The sequence below is a fragment of the Acanthochromis polyacanthus genome, chromosome 16 (assembly GCF_021347895.1).
Source record: "Acanthochromis polyacanthus isolate Apoly-LR-REF ecotype Palm Island chromosome 16, KAUST_Apoly_ChrSc, whole genome shotgun sequence".
Classification (NCBI taxonomy): domain Eukaryota; kingdom Metazoa; phylum Chordata; class Actinopteri; family Pomacentridae; genus Acanthochromis; species Acanthochromis polyacanthus.
The window spans coordinates 38,419,104-38,444,334 of record NC_067128.1 but is presented as its reverse complement, the minus strand read 5'-3'; the positions used below and the strand labels follow the sequence as shown (position 1 = coordinate 38,444,334).

General features: G+C 43.6%; 2 protein-coding genes and 3 long non-coding RNA genes across 9 annotated transcripts in view; 2 read left to right on the top strand and 3 right to left on the bottom strand.

The window, feature by feature from the left end:
* LOC127530323 (uncharacterized) overlaps positions 1-25,231 on the top strand; it is a 133,590-nt gene that overhangs the window by 15,380 nt on the left and 92,979 nt on the right. The window lies entirely within an intron of this gene.
* Positions 5,704-8,020, bottom strand: LOC127530358 (uncharacterized). Its single transcript, XR_007936969.1, has 2 exons — positions 7,240-8,020; positions 5,704-6,165 (listed from the first exon to the last, which is right to left on the bottom strand). It is a non-coding gene; the product is annotated as an uncharacterized LOC127530358 (long non-coding RNA).
* On the top strand, positions 12,583-20,023 carry LOC127530319 (uncharacterized). Its single transcript, XM_051936806.1, has 2 exons — positions 12,583-12,793; positions 13,159-20,023. The coding sequence occupies exon 2, from the start codon at positions 13,362-13,364 to the stop codon at positions 19,413-19,415; it is 6,054 nt and encodes a 2,017-aa protein (XP_051792766.1). The 5' UTR covers positions 12,583-12,793; positions 13,159-13,361; the 3' UTR covers positions 19,416-20,023.
* On the bottom strand, positions 20,311-21,661 carry LOC127530356 (uncharacterized). The gene is made up of 3 exons (XR_007936967.1): positions 21,303-21,661; positions 20,771-20,826; positions 20,311-20,499 (listed from the first exon to the last, which is right to left on the bottom strand). It is a non-coding gene; the product is annotated as an uncharacterized LOC127530356 (long non-coding RNA).
* LOC127530363 (uncharacterized) lies at positions 23,705-25,225 on the bottom strand. The gene is made up of 2 exons (XR_007936975.1): positions 24,406-25,225; positions 23,705-24,320 (listed from the first exon to the last, which is right to left on the bottom strand). It is a non-coding gene; the product is annotated as an uncharacterized LOC127530363 (long non-coding RNA).

Sequence of the window (25,231 nt, the reverse complement as noted above, 5' to 3'; positions counted from 1 at the left end):
GATTGAATCCCACAGAGTCCTGACTTGTTGGTTGGATCAGAGAGACTTCCAGTAAGATGGAGCTCTGAGCAGCAACACTTTCCTGAAATCTTCAAACGCTCCTCATAGTTTGTTTCCTCTGAAGTTTAGTCTAAATCAATGAAGTGTAGGACTTTGAACAGAAAGGAGACTCATTTTCTCTTCCTTTGTGGATGTTTGGATCACCACTACTCTGCAACAACGTCAAGTGAAGCGGCCGTCACCATGAACAGCAGAAGAAGCAGCGGCAGCTACAGAGGACAAGCTGCAAGCCTGGAAAACAAGAAATCAGAGGAAGAAGAAGACAAAGAAGAGCCAGGAGACACTGGTACCAGGAAGAAAAGACTAGAACAGGGCTGTTCAATTCATTTGGAACTGGGGCCAGTTCATGAAAGTGAGAAACAACAAGAGGCCGGACAATATGAGTCATCACGGTAAGAAGAAAAGAAATGATAAGAACATGCTGAAGAAATGAATAGATTGTGTTTGTAAGTGCTAACAATGCACACTGTGACACACTGACACACACAGAGCCAAGGCAACGGTACATTTACATTTTCTACAATGTTCACCATCAGAGCAGGTGAGCAATATCCAAGCCTCATTAACAGACAATTAGAGAAATGCAATGAAGCAGCAGAAAACATGCAGAGAACTGGACAGAAGTGGACCAGCACAACTGTACAGGTTGATATCCTTTATGTTTGAGATGACACTCATTGGAGCAACAGGCAGCATCACATTTATCTACAACAACAACAAAGTGCACAGTATGGTACAGAACAGAACTACAACAACAGAGCAGAGCCTGCTGTTTGATCAAGGCCATGGATTTCAAAGTGCAGCACTCAGTTCAGGGGAGACAAATCACTTGTTCACAGTTTAATTCATTTAAGCAGCAAAGGACTTCCTAGTGCACCAACAAATACCAAAGCAAACTGCACATTCTGCCTCTGAATAGAATGATAAGAACATGAAGATATTTGATGAAGGCAGAACGCTTCAAAGTAGATTTAACAACAATCACTTCATCCATTTGAAGACAGAACAATCACTGTGACTCTCCCTAAGTTGGCCTCTCTACAATGCTAATGTTCAGCAGGAAGAGAAACACCAGAATGTCCTCTGAGTTCACAGAAAAACGCTTCAATGCGTTTCCTCTGCTAAGCCATCTAATGTCACTGTGAACCAGCAGATCCTTCTATCCAGCAGACATGTCAGTCAACAGTGTGAGGAAAAGGCGCTGCTGGAAACTGGAGGTCCAACGGAGAAAGTCTACAAGTTCCATGACAGAGTCCACGGTCTCTTTGAAGTCTCCACTGAGCTTTTCACACAGGAGGCTTTGGTGGATGAGGACATGTAGAGCTCTCACCTGAACCTGATCCCTGCCTGCCATCCAGGGTCTCCATCTGTCAGCAGCACGTTGATGCTGTCAAATCCAAGTCCTTCTCCTCAAAGAACACAATCATTCTGGTGAACACAATCTCCCCGCTAGAGTGTCCCTCCATAGGAATGAGTCCAAGCAGATCCTGGTGAAAAAGTTCCCCGTCAACAAATGGCTCATAGAGGCACAGCTGAGCAACATCACCGTTATCTGTCCACTCGTCCACGGACAAAGACATCACCTCGGCCTTCCTCAGCTCGTCCAAAAGCGTCTCCAAAACGTCCGATGCGAGGGACTCCGCTGTCCTCATAGCTGACGTGTGGGATGTTAGAATTTGCTTGATGGAATCCATAATGCTGTTTCAGCTTTTCTCATCTGCTACCACCTCCTCAATGGATGCTAGCAAACACTCCTTCACGGTCTCTGAGTCTGTAAACGGCTTTTTCTTTCTAGCTAATATCCAGGTGATCCGTAAAGACGCCGTCGTTGCTCTCTCTTGATCCGTACAGCGTGAAACCAAACGGACGTCTTTGCTCATAACAGGATGTAAGGTCTGATAACTTGGACCTCCGAGCAGCAGAGCCCGGTGGGAAAGTAGCATCAAAGCTAGCATGAGTTGTGGTAAAACGCCGTCTCAGATTGTGTTCTTTACACACTGGCTGCAGATTAAACACACCGGATTCTTTTCCACAGCAATAAACGCGTATTTTCTGTCCATTTATTGTTGAAGTTCCTGTTCTCTGAGTCAACTTTTTTCATCAATCTTTCCATGGTGCATTGTAGTGATGAGTCTTTGAAGCCTTTGTTGTAGTTTTCTGTAGGTTAGGATCACTGTTTAACTTTCTAATGTGTGTGTGAGTTCATAAAGTGGAGCCATGTAAACTAGTCTGAGTCTGAATTATTAGTTTATGTCACCATGATGTCACAAGGTCTGAATAAATGCACTCAGAGATGGAATATGCAGTTTGATCACAGAAATAATCCTTCATAGAGTCCATGATCATCATGTTTGATCAATAATCATGATATTTGTCATGTCCAGTCACTGTGTTACTTTAGTCTACTATGACACCATGCTGTCAGCTAAGTTAGCATTATGTTCATGAAAATATGTGGAATTGTTCCCTAAAGTCTGAATAAAAACTGATAAACTTAGTGGCTGTGAAATATGGAGCTCAGTAGAATTTAATCAGAACATGATCAGAACTGCATTCTGGGAAATAACAGCTTTTAATGCAATAAAAAGCTGCTTTTTCTTTATTATAATTAAATGTAGGTCAGCAGACACAGATTGTTCCAAGAACAATGATTTGTTGAAATATCTGACATTTAGTCAAAGTTCAAACTTTACAGTTTTTGACCAAATAATGAAATAAAAACATCTCAGTTTGGATCAGAAATCTCTGAAATCAGTTGTTCCTGAAAACACAATATTTCAGGAATATTTCATGAGGAAAAATCATCCTGTGATGGATTTTCTTCCATCATTTCTGATGTAGAAATGATGTGGAAGCCACAGGTTGTGGTGTCTGCTGGATGTGGAGCTCCTCTCCACTAACCCTGGTCGCTCTGTTGGAGAGAAGAGGATCAGACAGCAGGGGGCGTAGTTGTGATGGAGGCTTTAATAGCTGCAGCTGTTCCTGCATGTCCAACCTTCAACAGCAGCAAAACAAACAGAATCCTTGTGTTTGTCTGTGTTAACATTCACTGTGGACTGTTGATAAAGTGGCTGAGATGAAGCAAACATACATGTCACACATGCTGGAACACGCTTCAAAACAGCAGCATTCTCCTTCCATTCATGGAGCAAAAACAAGCACTAAGCTCCACGTGCAGCTGCTAACCCTGAGGAAATGCTAGCATGTCCCAGTGCACAAACACAGAGCTAGCTGGGCTCATTTTAAAGACATGAAGGTTGAAGTGAAGCAGAGCTCCTGCAGCCACACTTTGGACAAAATGCAGGAAAAGAAAAAGAAAAGCTCTGAGCAGCACAACTTTGTGACGTCTACAAACGCTCCCTCAGAGCTGCTTTGACCCTCGTGTCGTCCTGAGGCTCAGATTGACCCGTTTGAAGTTTAAAATGTGGAGAAAAATAGAGATTTACACGGAGAAACTTCTGATGTCCACATTTAAACATTTCTGGTGGAAAAAAGAGAAAAGTTCAAAATGTTTCTAAAGAACATTCACATAAAAATCAACCAAAATCCAGTAAATTCTCTGGATTTTGGTTGATTTTTATGTGAATGTTCTTAAAGAAAATATCAGAAGTTTTACTGATAAATGTGGAATCACTTTAGATATTTTTAGGATTTTTTGGAAGATTTTTACTCATTTTTTGAAAATATTTACAAGAATTTTCTTGCCAAATTGACGGGATATTTTAAAAAAAATTTAAATAAAAAAACTTAAGGAATTATTGGAATTTTCCTTCTGAAGGTTTTACACATTTTCAGAACTTTGTTGAATTTTTTTGTTGAATTTCTGTATTTTTTCAGAGCAGGAAACAATATTTGTGGTGAATGAAGACAACAGGAGGGTTAAAGTCAGACGATGGCGTTGGTTCTTCTGGAAGTAAATGTGAATTTTTCCAACATAAAGTGAGAGAAAACTCAGTAGATTGTGGTCAAAGAATGTGTCAGAAAGCCAAAGAATGAGAAAGACAGTTGATGAATGATATGAATGAGTGTTGTAAAATGAATGTGTTCTCTGAGAGGAAGAAAGAAGAAGTGATTGGGTTCCAATCTAAAGGAGATGAATTGGATTGGAATAAAGCACCAGGTGCATTTCTAGCATCCAGAGCTAAATGGATGGAAGATGGGAGAAAAACAGTTCCTATTTCAGTGGATTAGAGAGAAATGCAATCAGCCTCTAAATGTTGATGATCAAACTGGGAGCAATCCAGAAGAAAGAGCAGATGAAAGATTTAGATTCTATCAGCATTTACATTCAGCAGCTTTTTCTTTCAAAGTCAAAGCATTTCTTCCTCAGACTGACTTTAAAAGCACGTGTTTGGAGAGATTGATAGAGCTGGAATGAAAATGTCTTTGGGGAAATCAGCGGCTCCAGATGGACTTACAACCAACTTTGATCCGTTTTTCTGGGCTCATATTAGAGAAGGACTGTTTGAAGCATTCAAAGAAGCTTTCAATCAGGGAGTCACACTCATTTTAGTTCAGGTTCCACATTTAGCCCAGTTTGATCTCAAGTGGGCCGGAGCGCTTTTTACTACAAAAGTCAGATGAAAAAAGACACAAAATGAGACAAAAAGCAGAGAAAATATTGTGAAAATGAGACAGAAAAGGACCAAAGAACAATCTAGTGTCTGACTTTGTGATCACGGTCTAGAAATGGTTTTAAATGGATCCTTTGACTCATTTCCAATCTGCAGTTCATGTCTTCTCTGGAATTTGGACACTTTGATGATGATTGATGGATTGTGCTCATTTGGTAGAGGATGCTGCTTTTACACTCTTTCTACATTCATTGAAAGCTTCTGACGAGCTTCAGCACCACTTTATTTGACATTCACTGCATTATTTTGGATGGAAAATTCATTCATATGCTCTCAGTGTTGTCCAGCAGAATTCACTGAAAGAAAAACATCGCTGGATTTGTGTAAAAAAATGATGTTGTGCTTTGGTTTGAACACATTTTCCACCAATATCCCCTTAAATATGCTATGTGAGCATTATTATTTCACGTTCAAACGTTTCAGTCAAATCATTTCTTTTTCTACATGCATCAAGCATTGGTATCAGATAAAGGTATTTATGTCATCTTGTTGCCATTAAATGTTTTATTTCTATAATCCATGATCACATTTTATTTTCTGATACAGTTCTACTGATGTGACCTAAACTAAATGACTTAAAGCTGTATTTGTGTTGACCTACAATCAGAACACAGAACTCAGTCATCAAAAAGAACAGGCTGATTTCAGATTTCTTCTTTGACCAAACAACTGTAACATGGAAACTACAAAACCTGTTTGAACAGTAAATCTTTCTTCTCCAACAACAGTCACTCTGTGGAAATGTCCTCCCTCCACATCCAACGTAAAGTGCACATGTGCAGAACTGAGGCTTAAAAACATTTTGGTTCCCTCAGAGAACATGGTTAAAAGCTCAGGAACAAAAATCCATTTAGCATCTCTAAGACATGATGAACTGCAACCAAGTGTTCAGTCAATGTTAACTCGTGTTTTTACAGCTGTTAGGTAGGATTAGGATCACATTCAAACAGAAGTAACTAATGGAGTGACTTAAAGCCTCCACAAAGAAACAAGGTCACATTTGAGAAAAGACAGTCTGACCTTTTTTATTTAAACACAGATCAGTAAAACACTTGAACAATAATTACATGAACCTATCAACAGCTACTTTTTAGAACACTGCAAGACAACATGAGGCCCAACGAGCAGAGCAAAATGCAAACATCAAACATCACAAAGCACCATTCAAGGAGTCTGTTTTTCAGGACCTGAGCTGTTCTGGAAAGGCTGCCCCCATCAAGCTCCATGATCACCTTTTGGACCACTTCAAAAAAGTTCCTCTGTTCAGGAGGATCGTCCACATTTAGGGCCTACAGGAGTCCACAGAGGAGGGCGACGGCCAACGGAACATTGTCCACTTCTTGATGACTATTTGTCCTTCCAGGATGATTCCGATGTCCTCTGCTTTGGACTGGGCCTCGTCTTGTTTTGTAGTGAAGATTCCTACAGTGGTGTCTTCTGCGTAGTCCTCAAAGACGGCTTCACTGCTTCCCTACAATGAGATAAAAAGTCAGTCTACTCTAACGGGTAGACTTCTGGACACCACATAGTGTGGTACATCGTAACAGCTGGAACCAGTGTGACAAACGAGTTGTGGAAATAAATGTCTGAGGAACATTCACAAGTTTATGGAATCCAAACAGAGGTAGAAGGAAAATCTGCACCACTGATTGGCTCTCAGATATTTTATGGCCGACACCACAGAGTGATGTTTCCAACCTTTATTGTTCACTAAATGACAGATGAACACAAAGATATTTTGGACTCAATATTTATCTTTTGTACGTCGGCATTTCTTATTTTTGTGACTTTAGCATTTCTACTGAACGAGGTTTCATTGTGCTTCATGTCTATCCAACTTGTGTTATTAATGATCAGGTGAAGTAAATTTAAAATAAAACTTACTGCAGGTTTTATGACTGAGGGTTACATTTCCACTGGTTAAAACACTCTTCAATATTATCGTCTATTGCAACATTTTTCTGCCTCAGAACATCAAACTGAAACATTTTTATCTTGACAGAAGCCTGCTTCCAATCAAACATTGATTTTACTATTATTTGTTGAAGCGTCGCTTAATTCTCAGTCACAACAATACTTTGCAGTGTACCCTGCAGCATGTTGTTGTGTGGATTCTCAAAATGCATTTTCTCACACACGAGGCACAATATCTGCCCTCTAAGTGGAACAAAGCATGAAACCTCCATCCACATCCATTGAATATGGGCTCTTTGTAGCCACTCATAGAAATCCAAAGTGCAGTTCATGTAGAACCATGAGCAGCAGAGCACACACTGTTTTACACCACAAAACTGACATTTTTTCTACTTTCCATTTCTATATGCCAGCAACTTACAGTCAAAGTTTCAAACTGATCTTCAGCTGCAACGTGTCACTGAAAGTAAGGAAGAATGAGTTTGAGTCCTCAGTATGCAGCTTTAGGTAACCCAGGTGGAGTTGTGACTGCACTGCCTTTTTAATCATTAAGAGCACATGCTGCTACATACACCACCTTTAATACTTGGATCATGTTTCCATTACATGCAGCACTTAATATGATACTCACCACATGCTCTTTAATCAGCCGTCAGGGTCTTCGTTCAAGCAGACGCTTAATGCCTTCAGAATGGACTCCCTCCCAGCATCCACATCTTCTTCCCTGGATCCCTGAATGCAAGTAGAAGAAGAAACAGGAGTACTCAGAATGGAGTGAATGAAGTGAAACAGCACTCCAGACATGTTTGGATGAGGGAACAATGTTGTAACATTGCTAAAAGCTTGATGTTCCACAACATCTGCTTTAACACCAAAAGCACCATGACAGATGTGACACTGGGATTCTACATGAGTTACAGAAATGTGTTAACAGGGGCCTCTTTAACCCGTTATTTCCACCATCACTTTTCTACAAGTTGAACAAAAAGACCCTTTTCTGTCCTCTGACGTCTGTCCTGCGTTCCATCAGCTGCTTCAGCTTCGTTCCACTTCGTCCTCCCTCTTCTGATACAGGGTTAGGAGTTTGTCACACAGAATGTCCAGCTGAGAGAACAAACGGGACTGGAGCGGGGGGGCGGTCAACCTCTGAACTCTGTGTTTATCTGAAATAAGACACATATATAGCACACAGTCATGTTTTCAAAAATGGCAGCGACCAGCTGACCTAGCTTGTCGTCGTCATAAACCAGGCTGAGGTCACGTGACCAAATTCTAAAGAGTTCATACCATAGCTTACAATCAACGGGTTTCAGTGACTGAACGAGGACTGTTACCGCGGCAACTGTGAGTCTGATGTCATTCTAGCTTTGGATGAACATATAAACTACATTTTTCTGTGGGCGATGAACCATTTCCTGGAATAAATCTCCACATACAATAAGGGCAATGTCCAATGTCTTCTTTTGTTAGAACCGAGCTCAGCAAACCTGTCATATGTGGCTTTGAGTCAGTAACTAATGAGACTTGTAGGATTAAATAATAATTCTTAGTCCAACTGCTCTTCACACAGAATGCATGAGCTTTTGTACCAGCTTTTCTTTTCCACTGAATATTCCCTGAAATCAGAGATATCAACCATAAAGCAGTTAAAAACATCTGCAGTATGACCGTTAAAAGCCAGATGAAGTTTGTCACTAGAAATGAAGTGGATTGTGATAATAGGACCGCTCCATTACAGGAGAAATATTAACGGTGCTTATTTTAGTCGGAACCGAAATCACAGTTATTCCAACCATTATTCCTCAACTTAAGTCTTTACAAAACAACACAAAATATATTCTTTGGAGAATTAAAATAGTGCAAATGACATCAAGTGTGTTCACTTTTGTGCCCCTGAACTAGCATAGAATGTGAGTGCACGCTTTGAGAGGGCAGAGCGGGGGTGTGCATTAAAAACACTGTAAAGTTAGTGTTATTAATCAGTTTTTATTGTTATTTTGGATCAATTCATGTAATAAGTGGAACTGAATTTTGATTAGAAAAAGTTTCTATAAATATTTACCATCAAGGCTTTTTCAGTCAGACATGGTTTTTAGTAAAATTACTTTGATATTACTGATTCCTTTGTGTGTCCAGTACTTGTCCTTAAAGTAACTCCAGACCTCAGACACATCAAACAGGGCTGGCCATCGCTCTCTGAAATCCTGGACCATTGGAGCGTCCTGCACCACCTCATATCTTCTGAAAGCAAACGTCTTGTCCATCTTTGACCTCACTGCTTCTTTGCCATTTCTCTTCTTCATGTCAGTTAGTAGTTCTACTCTAACTTTTTCCAGACTACTTTCAGTCTCACCTCTTGGAAACGGGGGGGCAGTAGTTCACTTCACAGCGCTTTGGTTGTTTTATTCCAAAAGCAGGACTTCTGCCTTCTGGCTTGTTGGTCCTAGCATTCACTACTACCTCAGGACAGCCAAGCTTCCTCACATCTGTGCACTAGTGTGCCGCTTTATTCTTCAAACTGTGTTTCCATCCTGCATAGCCACTTTCTGAGCCTCTCTCTGACAAACAGGGATGCTTCCAGATGAGGGCCTCTCCAACACTGTCCAACTGTTTGTCTGTTACATAAACCCTACAGCGGACCATCTCTTGGAGAAGCGTCTCAACGATGTTTGAGCCAAGTTTGACATCTGGAGTGAGTACTTTTCCTCTGTCCTTAAACTCAGCATTGGCTTGCTCAAGCTTTAACTCAGAGTCATATGAGGACTGTGGCTCAACAAATGTGGATGTCCAGCATGTCTTTGAGCCTGGTGGCTCTGGAGATGAAAGGATGTCCGTGTCCACACAGCTTACACTCGATAAAGAAGAAGTGTCATCAGTTGGGACGTGGCAAACAGAGAGAGGAGCTGGGAAAGTGAAGAGGTTGATGATTGTGAAAGAGGCTGGAAAAGTGAAGAGGACGATGCTTCTGAAAGATGGATTACTTTTATGGTGCCTCTGTGCTGGAGCTCCTCTGTTGAAGTGAGGTTCATGTATTCATTCCTGAAGAGTGGATCCAGAAACTGAAGTGTGATGCTGGATGTCAGGCCACACTGACGTTGGACTTCTGCAACAAGCTCATCAACAGTTTCAGGGAGTCCATCTGAAAGCGTTCGTCTCTGGCTGCTATTGTCCACAAGGACAACTTTCAGTATGAAGGACAAGTCCATTCTTCTCAGTGTGTGAAAGCAGAGGGCATAAAATAAGAGGGAATGAAATTAACACCATTTTTAAATAAAAAGCACAGGACCACCAAGATCTAAACCAACACTAATCAATGCTCAGAACTACAGACCTAAAACTGAATATTCTGACTCACTGATTAGTTTTTAAAAGCACAACTTTCTGCAGCTCTTATATCAATTCATTATTGATTTATTAAATAATTACAAATGAATTCATACATGTATTCATGTCTGTTTTCCTAAACCATAAAACCATATTAAATCCACTAAAATGATGAATGTCTCTGCTTAATGAACTATAATCTCATTTATAGGAATTTCTAAATCTGGATTCTGCAGCCCTTCAAATTAAAGGAACCAACCTTTAATAACAACATGCCTTTTCAGAGTCACCATACGACTCGATCCAACATAGAATCAGCCAGAGGATGAATGTCAGCCACTTCTTTGAGCTCCAAAAGCTTTACTTCTCTTGTTGGTGATGTTGTTCATTCAAAGGCTCTGTAGTGTTCAGTGTACCACCCACACAACAACCTTACAATCAGGTACAACTCATTTTAATGAAGCACATCTGAATGATCTCCAAGAACTCTGGCATGCCACTTACTGACCCATGTCCAACCATCATGCCTACATTGTAGGTGATGCCACTGATGGAAGCTGCCTTTGGAAGATGGACTTCAGTTGTATTCGGCTATTTTGATTTCACAGCTAAAACAATGTCTTGATTTAAAAGATGAACAGGAAACAAAGATGTACTGGGTACATCCAGACATGTTTTACCCCAGGAGGAGGAGTTCAGGTGAAACGCCATCATAAGTTGGTGCTTTGAAGCAAGAGTCAATGGAATGTTTTTAAAACAACTAGTCTGCTTCACAATCTGCTTAAAGTAACTCTGCTTAGCTTCAAAGCTAAGCGTCCAGAGGACCACCAAAGGACCAGAACACCTCATCATGTCAGGGTGATGCTCCATCAGGTGGTGCTTAGGTAAGAGTCTGGCAGTTGGAAACAGTTCTTGGTCTCTTTGTCTGTGCTCGCTTATCTTGCTTTCAAGGTGTGCAATGGATCCGTCAGTCTGTGTTGGTGCAACAATGAGTTCAACTACAGCTTTCAATCCATTAACACCAACCAGGAGGGTTCATTCTGAGGCACCAAATGAGCAATAAGAAAGGGAAGAAGCCTTAGCAAACTCCAGTTCTCATGTTCATTGCCCCCCCACAGTTCTCTGAGCTGAGAAATTCTGCGGTACAACGTGAGGCTGATTTGATTTGTCTGCCCATTTATAGGGAAAGGACAATACTGCTTTGTTTAAATCACTGAGAGTAAAAAACTTTTTGGAACTTAATGCTGACAAGCAGGAAGCCAACTCTACAGGCAAAATGCCCTCAGATACATGGTGAGCCACATCAGGAGGAAAACCTGTCAGAAGGTGGAAATGTGTGAGGTGCTTAGTAAAAACACACTCTGGTTTAACTCCAGAACAATGGCTACCTTTCTCTAGAGCTGTTCTTACATGATCACAATGTTGCTCTTTACTTGGCAGATCAAAAGCCCCAGAGGCAACAGTGTGACAGTCAGTATCACATCGCTTGGCAGTGCAAAACCCACAAATCAGCTGAAAAAGTTTGAAGAAAGCCAGCGATACTGTGTGCTCCCAAGTTATCTGCTAGAATACTCTGCACGGTTCCTTTAATAGAGGAGCCCAACAAAGGAACAAACACACCATCAGACTCTAAGATCTGAAGATCCTGCAGAAGTGGCTCTAACACACGCTCAGAACCAAATTCCTTTCCATCAACACTTCTGAAGAGCGCAGCTAGATAAATGGATGACAATGCTGACTGAGAGCCTGGTGGTAGGTTACCCAGAACCCAGTAAACCCCACAGAGCTTCTGGATTTTCCAGGAGGTGCCTAAAGGGTTACACACTTCAAACTCATCCACGTACAGACCAACTGAAATACTTATTTGTTCTGCATTCAATAACTCATTTTCTACAAAAAACGTGCCATCCTCTGGAGATTTAAACTCATGAGATCCATCAAAGATACACTTACGCTTCCCTCCATGACTGGCAAGAATCGTATCCAAGATAACTTTGTAATTCAGAACTTGCTGTAATAATTTCAACATTGGAATAAACTGAAAAGTGGCCTTTTTATGATCTATCAGTAAGTGACTGGCTGAACAACAGAGAACCTTTCACTGCAGTACTTTAACCGTCTATGTACAGAACTCAGAGACCCCCTTTCTCAATTGCTCTACAAACTGGGTTGGATGTACATAATGCTGCTGTAATATCCTGCACTACATTTTCTCTAAGTGGGACTTTATGTCGCTCAAGAATGTCTTTTACAACTCCACTGGAAACTGAGGCTGTTGCAGAGTTCAGTAAATAGTTTAGTTCCTGTAAAAACGCATCAACAGCAGTAGCTGGCACATGCAGCAGAAAGTGCAGCTGTAGCAAGGCTGTGGCTAGCTGCTGCTCAATGAGCTCTTTCTGTTGTCCTTGTGGATTTAGTACTGCACTAAATAAGTCCTCCTCCACACCTTGTTCCTCCTGGTCATCAAAAGAAGATGAAGCTCAGTGAGTGGTTGTCACAACACCTGGAATAAAATCATTTAGTGTATGTGGGGTGTGATGGCCACTTCTGTGTGACTTAAATGTGCCATAAATGCATGTTTGAAAGCTACAACCATTAAACACACAGCTGACATGTTCACATTTGTGTAAATGAGTGTTGATATGTGTGACGTTACGTTATCAGGAAGTGAAAATGGACTTTTATTTTGAAGGTGATTTCCTCTCTCTCGCTGGTAGTTTCCGCTAACTTTCTTCTTCGGGTGTGCTTTTCATGGGAGCTGCCGGTCGGATGCAAGCTAGTTCTACACAGAGAGGGTTTCTGTCATCCTAGCTCCCGTTCATTGTTTCTCCTCACTTTTGGTGCCTTGGAAAGCTTCGTCTGTAAGTTCTGCTCCTGTTTGGAGTCCTCTAGAGAGACATTGTGTGTTTAAGAGATAGTGAAATGAGTGCTGTGTAACTTTAGTTTACTTCTACTCGTTTACTGCATGCTAGAGTGCAGACTAGCTCCTTGCTTTTGTTGACGTCCACGTTGTTTTCAATTGCTTCATTTATTGGTGGTATTTCATATGCCATTTTGAAGGTTTGCATTGATTTACATACATTTATTGACATTCATTCATGCAAAGAATGCTTAGGTGTTTTTATGTGTGTGAGTGTGTGTGTGCAGTAATGACATGCAGCAGACATTTATGACAATTTATTTAGATGTTTATTTGAACACCCCCTTTTCTGTGTTGTTTGTACAGTTTTACAAGAATAAAGGAGGAAAGTGGATTCAGTGAAGATTACTAAAGCCTGTGAAAGTCAATCCTGGACTCTGTCTTCTTTGGGATCCTCACCTCATGTTAGCTATCTGTCGAACTGTTTACGTCACAGACACAGACACGTAGGACAGAATAGTAAAAAGACGTCTTCACAGCGGGCACTTCAACTACAGAAACAATAAACAATGACAGACAACACCGGCATAGGTGGAGATACTGGGAGCGATGAGACTGTCACAGAACGAGACCTGGGTCTCGATGCTGCCTCTCTGCATTCCACCACATCTGGAGGATCCAAACTCTCTTCAATAAGCAAAGCTGCTGTCAGGGCCCGTGCCAAGCTGGAAGCTGCATGCGCACGTGCTTCCTATAGACAACGAGAAGCTGAATTAAAGGTTAAAGAGGCCCAACTAGCAGCAGAGTTATCATCACTGAAGCATGAGGAGGAGGTAGCAGCAGCTTTAGCTGAAACTCAGTTCCTCGAAGAGGCAGCAGAGCGTGAGAGTTGTGAAGGAAGCAGGAAGAGCCACTACAGATTGGCTAGCATCAGCATGCAACGTACACGTGATTATGTTGAACAACATACTTCCCAGTGTAGTAATAGGGAGCCTCCATTACTCAAACCATATACATCGCAAACCCCTCCCCTCTCAGTCAGCAATGACGTCCATGCAGTACAGCATCCAGCAAGCAATGCTGCAGCAGCTTCGGCACAGCAACCCACTGGTATAACCTCAGCGACTCCGGCACACAAACCTGCAAGTTCTACGCCCTCAGTTCCGGCACATCAACCTGCAAGTTTAACGCCTGCTTCCCTGCCTCAGCATTCTTCAAGGTTAATGCCAACCGCAGCTCAGCTACCTGCAACGTCAAGTCGGCCAGCTCCTGCTCAGCAACAGCAACCAGCAAGTTGGACACCCATGGCTCCGGTGCGACAACCTGCAAGTTCAGTGCCAGCAGCACATCACCAACTTCCAAATGAGCTCCACCCTCAACGTTCTCCTGTTCAGCCATATTACTCACCTCTCAGAGTCCAGCCTCAGCTTAATCCTAGTGATACAACTGGTATGAGTGACATTGCAAGATATTTTGTGCGTCGGGAGCTTGTGAGCTCCGGTCTCACCCAGTTCAATGACCGTCCAGAAAACTACTGGGCGTGGAGGTCCTCCTTCATCAACGCCACCAGAGAACTCAGTTTAAATGCCAGTGAGGAGCTCGACCTATTGACCAAGTGGTTAGGCAGAGAGTCCTCGGAGCACGTCAGAAGGATCCGCTTCGTTTATGTTGCCAACCCTGCTGTAGGCCTACGACTCGCCTGGGAACGTCTAGAGGAGTGTTACGGCTCCCCTGAAGTTATTGAGAGAGCTCTCTTCGAAAAGTTAGAGAACTTCCCTAAAATTTCCAACAAAGATCCTGCGAAACTAAGGGAACTGGGAGACCTGCTGATGGAATTAAGCTCTGCTAAGTCTGAAGGCTATCTGCCAGGGCTCTTGTACCTGGACACGGCCAGGGGTGTGAACCCTATTGCTGAAAAGCTGCCGCACAGTCTTCAAGAGAAATGGCTGGCTAAAGGTTCTCAGTACAAAGAACAACACTGTGTCTCTTTTCCCCCCTTCGCCTACTTCACGGATTTCATCTGCAGCGAAGCACGCAGAAGAAATGACCCCAGCTTCACTCTCACCCCAACTTCATCAAAAACATTCAACCAGTACCTGAAACACGAACAACCCGAAAGAGAAATGAGAACTGCCAAAAGACAAGTCTCTACTCATAAGACAGACGTCACAACCAAAATGGACAGTTTAAGTCACAAGCCTGACGACATTGGAAAACAGTGTCCCATCCATCAGAAACCACATCCTCTGAAGAAGTGCCGGGGTTTTCGTAGCAAGCCACTTGAGGAGCGCAGAACCTTTCTGAAGGAGAATGGTGTCTGTTTTAAGTGTTGCTCCTCCACAACCCATCTGGCAAAGAACTGTAAAGCAGTACTGAAATGCAGCGAATGTGATAGCGAAGATCATGTAGCTGCACTTCACCCTGGACCACCACCATGGGATACAGACAACAGGGGCCCCCCATCACAGTACGGCGGGGAGAGCGGAGGAAAAGCACCTGAGCCAACAGTCATAAATAAATGTACAGAGGTGTGTGGCAGAGGGCAAACCCTCCGTTCCTGTTCCAAGATCTGCCTGGTTAAGGTTTATCCCAAAGCACACCCAGACAGGGCTACTAATGTCTACGTTGTCCTGGACGACCAAAGCAACAGGTCTCTGGCAAGATCCAAATTCTTTGACCTCTTTCAAATCAAGTGTGTAGACTCACCTTACACTCTGCGGACATGTGCAGGGGTCACGGAGACATCCGGAAGGAGAGCCACAGGGTTCATCGCGGAGTCCCTGGATGGGAAAACAAACCTAGTTCTTCCAACACTCATAGAGTGCAATCACATGCCAGATGATCGGTCGGAGATTCCAACCCCCGAGGCTGCACAACACCACAGCCATTTGGAGTCCATTGCTCACATGATTCCTAGTTTGGATCCCGAGGCCCAAATACTGATACTACTAGGACGCGACGTCCTCCAGGCCCACAAAGTCAGGGAGCAACGCAATGGCCCTCACAGTGCTCCCTATGCGCAACGTCTGGATTTTGGATGGGTCGTCGTAGGAGATGTGTGCCTTGGGTCGGCCCACAAGCCAGCAGCTGTGACTTCCTACCGCACCGCAGTGCTCGAAAATGGGAGGCCGTCTCTCCTAACTCCATGCCCCAACCAACTACAGGTCAAGGAGAGGTTCAGCCCCAAAGTACAGAATGCAACCTCGCTTCGCAGTCTCAAACACAACAGCCCTGCCTTCTATGACTGCAGCCTGGGCAGTACAATCTTCCAAAGTACCAAAGATGACGACCAAGTGGGGCTTTCCATTGAGGATCGAATGTTTCTGGAAGTCATGGACAGAGAGATGAGAATCGATGACACCAACAGTTGGGTGGCGCCTCTCCCATTCAGATCCCCTCGTCGACAGCTCCCAAACAATCGTGAACAAGCACTCAGGAGACTCACCTCCCTCCGTCGAACCCTCGAAAGAAAGCCGAAGTTAAAGGCCGACTTCGTCGCCTTCATGCAAAACATCTTTGATCGTGACCAGGCTGAGTTGGCCCCACCCCTGAAGGAGGGAGGTGAATGCTGGTACTTACCTATTTTTGGTGTCTATCACCCCCAGAAGCCGGACAAGATCAGAGTGGTCTTTGACTCCAGCGCCCAACATCACGGCATCTCTCTGAACGACGTGCTGCTTACAGGCCCGGATCTAAACAACAGTTTGCTTGGAATCTTGCTGCGCTTCCGAAGAGAGGCAGTGGCCATCATAGCCGACATCGAACAGATGTTCCACAGCTTTGTTGTTAGAGAAGACAGCCGAGACTTCCTACGCTTCCTATGGTTCAAAGAGAATGACCCCAACCAGGAAGTTGTAGAATACCGCATGAAGGTCCATGTATTCGGTAACTCGCCTTCCCCGGCTGTAGCCATCTATGGACTTCATCGAGCAGCAGAACATGGAGCAATCGAGCATGGGATGGACACAAAACACTTCGTGGAACGCAACTTCTATGTCGACAATGGGCTCAAGTCACTCCCATCAGCCACAGAAGCCATCGATCTGCTGACAAGGACACAGCAGATGTTGGCTGCCTCAAACTTAAGGCTCCATAAGATAGCGTCAAATTGTCCTGAGGTGCTGAAAGCCTTCTCTCAAAGTGACCATGCCAAAGGATTGCAAAACTTGGACTTTGATGACAACTCTGCACTCATCCAACGCAGCTTAGGACTCAGCTGGGAGCTCAAACATGATGTGTTTACCTTCAGAGCAGCAGCAACAGAGAAGCCCTACACCCGCAGAGGTGCTCTTTCAGTATTAAACAGCCTCTACGACCCCCTCGGTCTTGTTGCTCCAGTCATCATTCAGGGAAAGTTCCTGCTGCGAGAACTCACCTGCAATGAAACCCTCGACTGGGATACCCCCCTTCCAGATGCTAAGGAAGCAGAATGGATGACGTGGAAGGATTCACTGCAAGACCTGCAGGACTTCAGAATGCCTAGAGCGTACGCACGCACCACCCTGTCTACTGCTCGGAGGAAAGAGCTCCATTTCTTCTCTGATGCTTCAGTGAGGGCTATCGCTGCAGTAGGCTACCTGAAGGTGATCGACAGCAATGGCAAGTGTCACGTCGGTTTCGTCCTGGGAAAGGCAAAGCTAGCGCCTCCATCTGCTCACACAATCCCGAGACTGGAGCTGGGTGCTGCTGTGCTAGCAGTAGAAATGGCAGAGCTGGTACAGAGAGAGCTGGACATCAACATCGATACAATGCACTTCTACACAGACAGCAGAGTTGTCCTGGGATACATCTATAACCAAACCAGACGCTTTTATGTGTACGTATGCAACAGGGTGCAGCGAATCAGAAGGTCCACCAAACCAGATCAGTGGCGATACGTCAACACAGCTCAAAACCCAGCAGATTATGCTACGCGATCAGTTCCCGCAGCTGAGCTCAAAAACACCACATGGCTGACCGGACCCCCCTTTCTGTCCCTGCCTGATGGATTTTCCTGTCCCGAGGTGGCACATCATGAACTCATCGACCCTGACTCAGACAGCGAGGTACGTTCCCATGCCACAACACTCTCTGTACCTTCATTTAAGCTGGGATGTCATCGCTTCGAGCGTTTCTCTTCATGGAGGTCTCTTGTGCGGGCCGTGGCTCTCCTGACTAGCATGTTGGGACGCAGAACAGCAGTGGTCACAGCCGGTGACAAGATCATGGATAACACAAAACCTTACACAGCAGAGCAGCTATTAAAGGCAGAGACTCTCATTATCAGATGTGTGCAAAGAAAGACTTACAGTAAGGAGTTTGACTGCTTGGCTGCTGGGAAAACCATTCCCAAAGACAGCTCCCTTTGGAAATTGGATCCTTACATGGATGAAAAAGGACTTCTGAGGGTAGGGGGAAGGCTCAAGCATGCAGCGCTCGACATGGGAGAACAGTTCCCTATCATCATCCCAGCTCGCAGCCACATTGGGAAGCTCCTAGTGAGACACTACCATGGAAAAGTCAAACATCAAGGTCGAGTCTTCACAGAAGGATCCATTCGCATGGCGGGATACTGGATTATTGGTGCGAAACGGTACATCAACAGTATTCTCCGCAAATGTGTGGTTTGCAACAAACTTCGTGGGAGGGCTGCTCAACAGAAAATGGCTGACCTGCCCCCTGACCGTCTGAGCACAGAGCCACCCTTTACCTATGTGGGACTTGATGTGTTCGGTCCCTGGGCTGTCACCACAAGACGAACCCGTGGAGGTCAAGCTAACAGCAAGAGGTGGGCGGTGCTGTTTACATGCATGACCATACGCGCCGTGCACATCGAACTGATCGAATCAATGGAAACATCAAGTTTCATCAATGCCTTACGGCGATTCTTTGCTCTGAGAGGACCTGCAAAGCAGATTCGTTCTGACTGTGGGACGAATTTCACAGGTGCTTGTAAAGAACTGCACATGCTGCTCACAGATCCCGAAGAGCCCAATGTCAGGAAGTATTTGGGCGAAGAAGGATGTACATGGATCTTCAACCCCCCTCACTCCTCCCATATGGGAGGAGCTTGGGAGCGCATGATTGGAGTCTCCAGACGAATCCTTGACTCCATGCTCAATGAAACCAGTCACTCACGCCTCACGCACGAAGTGCTGTCCACCTTTATGGCAGAAGTAACAGCGATCATTAATGCCAGGCCTCTAACACCTATCTCTTCAGACCCAGAATCTCCATTCCTTCTGACCCCCACTTCGCTTCTGACACAGAAAGTGTGCACTCTCCCTCCCCCACCGGGAACCTTCGACAACAAAGATCTCCACCGCCAGCAGTGGAGGCAGGTGCAACATCTCGCCAACACCTTTTGGTACAGATGGAGGCGTGAGTATCTTCCCATGCTCCAGAGTCGCAGTAAGTGGCAGGACGTCAGACCAAACCTCATGGAAGGCGATCTTGTGTTGCTGAAGGACAGTCAAGTGAAAAGAAATGAGTGGCCCCTGGCTCTGGTCACGAAGACTTTCTCTGACCAAGATGGAAAGGTCAGAAAGATAGAGCTCAAGGTCACAAGATCTGGATCAGCAAAGACTTTTCTGAGGCCTGTCACTGAGACAGTCCTTCTCATGGCAGCTAAAGATACAGACTGAGTGATATTAAGTCTCTGTTTTTGGTTTGGACGTGTTCCTCATGTAGTTTATGATAGTGGTATAGTGATTATACCAGGCGGGGAGTGTGACGTTACGTTATCAGGAAGTGAAAATGGACTTTTATTTTGAAGGTGATTTCCTCTCTCTCGCTGGTAGTTTCCGCTAACTTTCTTCTTCGGGTGTGCTTTTCATGGGAGCTGCCGGTCGGATGCAAGCTAGTTCTACACAGAGAGGGTTTCTGTCATCCTAGCTCCCGTTCATTGTTTCTCCTCACTTTTGGTGCCTTGGAAAGCTTCGTCTGTAAGTTCTGCTCCTGTTTGGAGTCCTCTAGAGAGACATTGTGTGTTTAAGAGATAGTGAAATGAGTGCTGTGTAACTTTAGTTTACTTCTACTCGTTTACTGCATGCTAGAGTGCAGACTAGCTCCTTGCTTTTGTTGACGTCCACGTTGTTTTCAATTGCTTCATTTATTGGTGGTATTTCATATGCCATTTTGAAGGTTTGCATTGATTTACATACATTTATTGACATTCATTCATGCAAAGAATGCTTAGGTGTTTTTATGTGTGTGAGTGTGTGTGTGCAGTAATGACATGCAGCAGACATTTATGACAATTTATTTAGATGTTTATTTGAACACCCCCTTTTCTGTGTTGTTTGTACAGTTTTACAAGAATAAAGGGGGAAAGTGGATTCAGTGAAGATTACTAAAGCCTGTGAAAGTCAATCCTGGACTCTGTCTTCTTTGGGATCCTCACCTCATGTTAGCTATCTGTCGAACTGTTTACGTCACAGACACAGACACGTAGGACAGAATAATATGAATAAAGTACTCTCTTTCATGAGCCAATGTTTTATGCCTACACAGATGACAGGTAAACGTACAAAGTTGTTTCTGACTTACATTTGTGTGTCCCCTACTATGGTGGAGAAGTAAACCATTCCATGTCTTAAATGTGCAAGGACAAGAGAAAGTGGTCCACGGAAAGCAAGCAGTGCGGCCAAACTGAGGATGTTTCAGCTTCTAATGCTTCAGCAGTGCAGAGCTACTGGACACCTCTACCCAGCACCCCTTACACTGCCACTGTGGAGGAAAAGAAACGACATCAGAAAAATGGAGTTATCTGTAGAAACAGACTTTAGTCAGTAGTGAATCCTGCTACTCAAGTTCAAATGTAAGATGTAAACTAATCCTGTATCTATCCAGAAAACACGAGCATTATACCTAATAAAATGTGAGTCAGTCTGCAAAACATCCACAACTGCTGAACAAGTCATCTGCTTTTTGTGTTAATTCAAAGTCCTCAGGATAGTGCTGCGTATTTAAAAGACTTAAATAAAGGTCTTTTACTCACATTTACTACAGAGCCTTGGCATCATGAAAGATGAATGGACCTGGAACAACTAAAAACTAAAAACATACAACAGAGTGAGTTGGAGGAACAAAAAGGCAACAATAAAATAAATCTCTAAAAATAAAGTCACACACATCAGCAGAATGCTAAAACATATACTGTACATGAATCTTTACGATGGTCTATTTTGAAATCACAGCAGCTGTTCTAAAGCGCCCATCGATGGACCCACATTTACCGACGGTCCCTAAACGCCTCACAGTGCAGGCTGCGGTGAGCTCAGACAGTAATGTGAGCAAAAAGTACTTTGAAAAGAGTGAAACGAAGTGTTCTAAAGTCAGATCTGTCCAAGATTAAAGAGTGGTTTTTATCTACGTGCTGTTTTCTATGAGCGGAAAACATTTTAAAATGTTTAGACCGGCAGTCCATCGTTTTCACATAATGCTTAAAAGCTAAAATCATAATTGTGGTTATTAATTCAGTGATTCTGCAGCCCTACTACTGCCATAGCCGCTGTAATAGGCTAGCTCACCGGCTCGGCATCGTCCTGTCTGCTCTCTGATCCTGAGTCGGACCTCCTGCTCTCTGAGAAACGCACATCAGCTCAGTAGCTAGAAACAGACTGACAGTCACGGGGAAATAAAACGGATTCTTTACACCACTATGGCTCACACAGTTGCTGCTTGTGCTGGTTAAAACCACAATAAAAAAGCTTCATGATAATCGTTCACTGGCATGAAAGCCACCACTTGAAATTTTACACAGTAAAAAGCTGCGGTCAATCCAGCCGCTCCTACATTTTCAGTGCGCTCTTACCGTCAGCTTACGGTAAATGCACGACCGATACGCAGCAACTATTTCCGGTTTAAAAAATAAAGCGCTGCATTCGCAGATGTATTATACAGCGATGTTTTAAGTAACTGACTCAGCTTAGCTGTTAACTATCGAATTGTACGGCTAATATTTACACTAAATAAATAGCTTTTAGTATAAGAAGCTGAAAACGTGTTTATCTGTCTGTCTGTCTGTCTTAAAAATGGTGAATTCAAATAAAAAGTGATGTGTGTCATCCCGGTGATCTATTAGTGTGATAATAAAATAAACCTGAGTCAAAAAGTCACATGATCTGGACCGTAATGAGAAGACATGCTGATATTTACATTAAAAAATGTTTAATTTTTAGCTTTAAAATCTTTTAAGCCAAACTATTTCTTCTTCTTTGGTGTATGCTGACCAGGTAAGGTAGGATTGTTTATTTATTGTGTGTTGTATGTTCCTTGTCTCCCATCCCTCCTGCTCCCCCTCCATCTTCCTCTACCTCTATCTTTCTACCTCTCCTCTTCTGTCCCTCTCAACCTGCCCGACCAGCAGCAGATGCCCCCCCCCCCCCCCCCACACACACACACACACACACACACACACACATAAAGAACCAGGTTCTACTTGAGGTTTTTTCCTGTTAAAAGGTGTTTTCTTGCCACCTTAAGGCTGCTCTGGGAGTTCATATGGGTTCTGTAAAGCGTCTTGAGATGATTTGATCTCTAATTGGTGCTAAAATAGAATAGAATTTATTTATTATTTCAACAAATGAGACATTCCATCCTAACTGTGTTCTCTTTGTATGTCACACAGGGAACAACAGAGACGAATATACACGAGGAACTGAAAACTCAAAGGTTGAGAATCTGCACTTGCCAGGATCCAGATGCTGCTGGTATTCTCATTGAGGATGTCCCAGTGCTTCCTGGGTATGCTGCCTCCTCCTTGGATTAACATATGCCCTAAATCTGGAATATACACCCAAACTCTCAGACATTTGAGGTCTCCTAAAGACTTTGTTCTACTAGACTTTCTGCAGCCAAAACCATCAGCAGCTTCTTGCCTAAGCTGGGGTCTGTTTCACGAAGCAGGTTTTACAAACTCTGAGTTTCTTCCTCAACTCTGAGTTGATCTACTCTGAGATATAAAACTCTGAGTTCTCGGTTTCACAACGGCTGATATGAGTTGGTTTAATCAACTCGGAGTAGTTTGACCCGGAGTTAAGCGCGTGCACCGCAACTCTGAAAAGACAGCATCAATGGAACCCCGATTCGACGAGTCACCATGGAAACGGGGAAGCGAAAGGCTGCGTTTTTGAAATGGAAGTTTTTAACGCGCTCATATGGCGAGTTTGAACACGTTTTTAGAAAGAAGTGCAACACCGCTGCAGCTGTAAAAGAGAGAGAGACGGCGTGGAGAACAGCCCGGATCAATGCGTAAGTTTAAATGTAGTCCTTTGTAATCGTAATAATATTACAGGGAATAACTGTCTGAATGGTAGAATATGAAGTTATTTCATTTAGAGGAAATCCTGCAGGGCAGCAGCTTAAGATGAAATATAAAAACACTGTTCATTATCTCATGGAGGTACTTCATGTTGATCATGTTTTACATTGTAAAGTAGCCTAAATATTAAGTGACTGTTTGACTGTGCAGTTGTGCAGAATGACATACAGAGGATGTTACTGATAGTTCTCTTCTCATTCACATTTTGGGTGGAATATAGAGTGTGACATTTAGCCTACACTGAAGTGTTGCACATTCTCATCCTTTTTAACAGAGCATGGCTGGACAGCAGCAGGATGGTTCCTCAGCTTCCACTGCACAGACTGACACAGTGAGATGGATGTTCAGGAAACACCAGAGCTTCATTCTGTGGAATTCATGTGCAACTGTAGAATTGAATGTCCTCTATGTATTCTCAGTTATCAGTAAAACAGATTTACAAACTGCATTTGCTGAGAAAAATCCAAAAACAGATTAGGAGGGCAGATCTGGAAACTGAAATACTGGAGCACAAGTTAGAGGTGGTGATGGTCACAGGTGAATTATGTTAACTACTGGAACATGAACTGAACTATCTGTTTATTTGTAGGAAATAAAGAAGAGCAAATGAAATGTGTATCATGTCTTTATTTGCTGTGGTGGTGATGATGGAGACTTAAACTCTAAAGTGATTATTGCATACGGTGTCTCTGACTGCTCTGCTGTCCTGGATAGCTGCAGGTGGATGGGCTCATCATCTGGGTCTTCAGTTTGTAGGGCAGGGTGTTGCTCTCCTCTAATAGTGGTAATATTATGAAGAACAACACATGCCACAGTAATATCACAGGCCCTCTCAGGGGTCACCCTGAGGAGACGTAGGCTCTGGAAACGGGCTTTCAGCAGGCCTATGGTCATCTCCACCCGGGCTCTGGTCCTGCAGTGAGTCCGGTTGAAGTTCTGTTGGGGGCCTGGTTCAGGGTCAGGGTATGAGGTCATCAGCCTGGGTTGTCATGGTAACCCCTGTCACCCAGCAGAAGGCCATCAAACTCTCCTGTAATGTATAGTGGATACATCAGAGCATATTAAAGGAGGGAGACAAGAGAATTCTATTGTGAAAATCTTTATGCTGCTGACCACGCTGCAGTCTGTTGCTCAGGTTAGACTCTCCATAAATCCTGGAGTCATGAACAGACCCAGACCACGTGGCCTCCACATTAGAAATGATGTATGCAGCATCACATATGATCTGGACAGTGCAGAGAATGACAGATGTTGAACTGTGATGCAGTCTTTAACATTTAGAAACAGTAGTCAGTCTACCTGTAGCCTACCTGCACATTTATGCTGTGAATGGACTTCCTGTTCATGATGTGAGGGAGCTGTGATGGGGATGTGTGTGCATCTATGCAGCCAATCACACTGGGAAATCCTAAAAGAAATTAAAATGACTGATCCCAGTCTGAGGCTGCAGCACAATGTCATTAACAGAATAAGATTTAAAATGAATTTAACAGATCTCTACATCATTCACCTGTAATCCTGTGGATCCTCCTTGATGTTCTGACAGGTTTGTGTCCACAATGATGGTAAAAGTCGTTTCAGAGCCAGGAAAACTTTTCTGACTGTCCTCCATACAGTTGTCTTACTCTGCATCTCTGACATCATATAAAAACTTTCATTTGCAAAGAACCGCAGCGCAACACACAATATCTGCTGGATGTGAGAGCATGACTGGTTGGTAATGTAAATGTAAGGACGGATTAGGTTGTTTATGTAGATTATGGACTTGAAACGATTATGAAACGGTACCGCTCAAACCGATAATTGTCCGGAAATGCGAGAACATTTATGCTCGGTCTGATAACAATCTACCGACGAATATTTAATTATCTGTGCAGTAATGCTGCTCCTTTATCCACTGGATCGTTAATAAAAGCTGTTCTACGCCAAAACTCGCTCGCTTACTGACTGAATGAATGAGGAAATGAAACAGCGTGTGGCTGAAAGAGGGCGGAGACGGAGAGAAACTGGAGGTTTTCTCAGATAAACCTGCTGGTGACCAGGTTAGAGTCATAGAGTCTGTTACTGCGGTAACTGACCGAGAGTTGAAGTTACCCCTCTTTGTGAAACAGGCTAGAGTTACCCCTCTGTCTCAGG